General features: G+C 36.8%; 1 protein-coding gene across 1 annotated transcript; it reads right to left on the reverse strand.

The window, feature by feature from the left end:
• Positions 1-1,003: 1,003 nt before the first annotated feature.
• On the reverse strand, positions 1,004-3,342 carry LOC21387286 (growth-regulating factor 1). Its single transcript, XM_024174600.1, has 4 exons — positions 3,025-3,342; positions 2,319-2,543; positions 1,906-2,230; positions 1,004-1,820 (listed from the first exon to the last, which is right to left on the reverse strand). Exons 1-4 carry the CDS (start codon positions 3,164-3,166, stop codon positions 1,214-1,216), a joined length of 1,299 nt encoding a protein of 432 aa, XP_024030368.1. The 5' UTR covers positions 3,167-3,342; the 3' UTR covers positions 1,004-1,213.
• Positions 3,343-3,348: the final 6 nt, after the last annotated feature.

Here is a 3,348-nt window from a genome sequence, read left to right on the forward strand (position 1 = left end):
AATTATTTTCTCTTTTCTATTTTTATTTTTTAATATTTATCAATAATATTATAATATATTAATTAATAATTATAAATATGATTTCACTTTTTTATTATATTCAAAAAATATCTTAAAAATATTATAATATATTAATTAATAATTATAACAAAACATAATTTTATTTTTTTATTATACTCAAAATAATCTCTTAAAAAATCAATCAAACATAATTTTAAAATTGATCTCAAAATAATTTTTAAAACAATCTCATTTTTATATTTATATTAAAAACAAAATCCCGCCCAAATGAAGGGACTGTTCTTTTTACCGTTTTTGAGTTAGATGACTTGAGTGTAAATTTTAAGTTGAGTTTGAGTTATAACTTGAATTAAAGTTATAACTTGAGTTTGTGTTTAATTGTGTACATTTAAGTTATAATTTGAGATAAGAATCTTTTTAAATTTATATTTGAATAAATCAAAACTTAAATTTGTATTTAGATAGTATTTTAATAAAAATCTAATGTTGATGAAAAATTTTAATAAGGTATATGGGTGATGTTTTATTCGTCTTTTCATTGTCAACGCATAGAAAAAAAATCATCTCAATCAGAATTAAAATAAAAAAATTATAACATTTTTAAGAATAAAAAAAATACTGTTAATTAATTTAAACTTGAGTTGAAGGAGACACTTAAACTCAAATTTTAGTCTCAAACCCGAGTTTAAACTTAAAAAAACATGAATTTAAATAAAATTAGAACTCAAATTATATTTTTTTAAATTTTTTAGACAACCGAACACATCTATAAACTTAAATTTTAATTTTAAACTCGAGTCGAATCTTAAAAGAACATTGAACTTAAATAAAATTATACGAATTACTTTTTTCAAGTTTTTGAAAAAAAAAAAAAAAAAAAAAAAAAAAAAAAAAAAACCTTTTTTTTAAAAAAAAAAAAAAAAAAAAAAAAAAAAAGAAAGACCGTGGAACTGCCCGAAGTGATTCGAGCATTTTGGGCTGTACTTAGTGCTCGTGAGGGGACAATACCTCAAAATTACTTTTGAAAAAGATGAAGCAAACGTCACAAAGAGAAGAGCAACCCTTCAACAGCAAACAGATTATTAACCGAATACAATTAGATTGAAGTAATGACACTCTTAGCGAAATTTAACAATACAAATTTCTTTTTTTAAAAAAAAAAAAGAGTGAATTTCTTCTTCCCATGTCTCACCTACAGAGAAGTATTCAAGTGAGCAGAGGCAACAAGGTCTTTACTGCTATCGGCTCGTGGGCTACTCCCCGCACTGCTATTGGAAAGCGACCCAAACGCGGTCTTCTGCAAAACCCCCGTCGGAGACGACCCCATCGGAGGGCTACTGTCCCAACCTTCTGTCATCAGATTCAGCACCGACAACGACGACGACGACGGCCCCCTACAATCGCCGGAATCGACGTTGTTGTTGCTATTATTAGTGTGGTGAAGAACTTCCCCAAGTGGCCCGCCCAAGGAAGGCTCCCAACTCATGGGAATCAAATTCAAGGCTTGCCGTTGATGACGGTGGTGGTCGTGATCAGCAGTAGCCGCGTTATGCGAGAGATTCGCGTCCGAGGAAGACATGCTTGAGATGGAGATCGATAGCTGTGTGGTTTGCTCCGAGTCTGGCCAGTTTGAGACGGTCGAGTGGTTGCCGTTGTTGGTGTTGGATTTTCCGGTTTTGTTTGGCCAGTCGACATCGATGAACTGGCGTAGCGAGTGCTGCTGTGATTCAGAATTACTAACGACGCCGAACTGATCTGATCTAGACGACAAGGAGAGACCTCCATGAGTGCTTTGCATTCTGTCAAGAGAAGAGAAACGTTTAGCGATCTTTTTTCTGGGGAAATGTAAAGCAAATTTCTTATGTCAGTTCTGATTTTGGCCACCTGTTCAAGCTCTGCAACTGGTGTTGATGATTCATGTTAGTAGAAGTGGCAGCGAGGCTGTTGGATGCAGTACCGCCGACAGGCAATGCCACCGAAGAGGTGGAGTTGATGGCGACAGCGTTTGCTCCGGCGAGAGAATGGCCGGTTTGGCCTTCCACAGGCTTTCTTGAACGATGGCGGCCTCTGTTCATGTGCCGCTCGCAGTACTTCTGGTCGGCGACGGCGTCTCTCGAGCACCGCCATTTCTTACCGTCCGTCCGGCGACACCTTCCTGGCTCCGGATCGTTGTTGTTAGAGAATCCCAGGTGGAAAGCACCCCATCCCACTGCTCACAAGTCACAACACATGAAAGTTGGGTCTTTTTTGCTAAGTCAATCAAAGACTGAGATTGAGAGTTAGTGATGAAAACTTACATGTGTTGTTGGGTCTGAGAAGACCGGAAGGGAAGGAAGAGAAGCCAACGGAGTCAAAGGTCTTTCTGATGGGAAGAGGGAGATTAGATGGATTGGGGACATTGGCGGTGATGTATTTGTAGATCAAAGCCTGTTGTTCTAGCTCCATCCACTGCGATGGAGTGAATACACATTTCTCCCCATGCATAACGTTTCCACCGTTAACCAAGCTCCCGGAGTTGAACCCTGAAACAACAGCACAACAGTCATTTTTAATTTTAAGCATTTATGCATAAGAGCAGCCAGCAGGTATAAATATTTTCATTACATCAAAATACTAGGACAAGGTTTTATGCTTCTGTGCTTCATCATGCGAGGACGAAAAAAGTACTAATTTCGGAAAAGGTTTTTTTTTTTTTTTTCCACAACAAGACTCTACAGCAACCGCTCATTTCGTAGATAGATCATTTTTATGAAAAGACCACCATTATTACTTTTCAATCTAACACAACAACAACCCTTCCTTTTGGTAACTGCTACAGCACAGCTGCTCAAGACTTTCCGACAACTTGAGCAAATATTTCCCTTTTACTCATACAAGCAAAGAAACCACAAAAACCCCCCCATTTATTACTCAAAAAAAAAAAACCAAAACACAATAGTACTAAATAACTATTTTTTTCTTCAACATATATATATATATATATATATATATATATATATATACCTGCCATATTTCTACTGTTATAAGCAGATAAGGTGTTGGGGGAGTAAGGCAAAGGCTCTGGCTTGGGAGAAGAGAAGCTCAGCATTTGGTGCTGTGGGTGACCAATATTGTCGAAGAAGGCGAGAGTTGAGTTAGATCTCATGAGCAAATTAGAGTTCCTTAGTGCTTTAGAGGCTGAGAAATCAGCATCACTATTACTCTTGGAAAGCTTGGAGCTTCTCCAGTGGTCATCGAAAGCAGTGCCCTCGGATCTCTCCTGCTTATTATTATTAATACAGAACCCAGATCCGTACAAAGTTTTGTGCTTCTCCGTCCCAAGATCGG

Source organism: Morus notabilis, unplaced genomic scaffold, assembly GCF_000414095.1.
Source record: "Morus notabilis unplaced genomic scaffold, ASM41409v2 Scaffold1072, whole genome shotgun sequence".
NCBI lineage: Eukaryota > Viridiplantae > Streptophyta > Magnoliopsida > Rosales > Moraceae > Morus > Morus notabilis.

What these genes read in the sequence shown, in the direction of transcription:
- LOC21387286 (XM_024174600.1), bottom strand. Translation starts at nt 3,166, where the DNA reads ATGAGATCTAACTCAACTCTCGCCTTCTTCGACAATATTGGTCACCCA. An exon ending in TAACAGTAGAAATATGGCAG is followed by an intron (nt 2,544 to 3,024) that starts GTATATATATAT and finishes CTGTTGTTTCAG; the next exon opens with GGTTCAACTCCGGGAGCTTG. An exon ending in CAGTTGCAGAGCTTGAACAG is followed by an intron (nt 1,821 to 1,905) that starts GTGGCCAAAATC and finishes TTCTCTTGACAG; the next exon opens with AATGCAAAGCACTCATGGAG.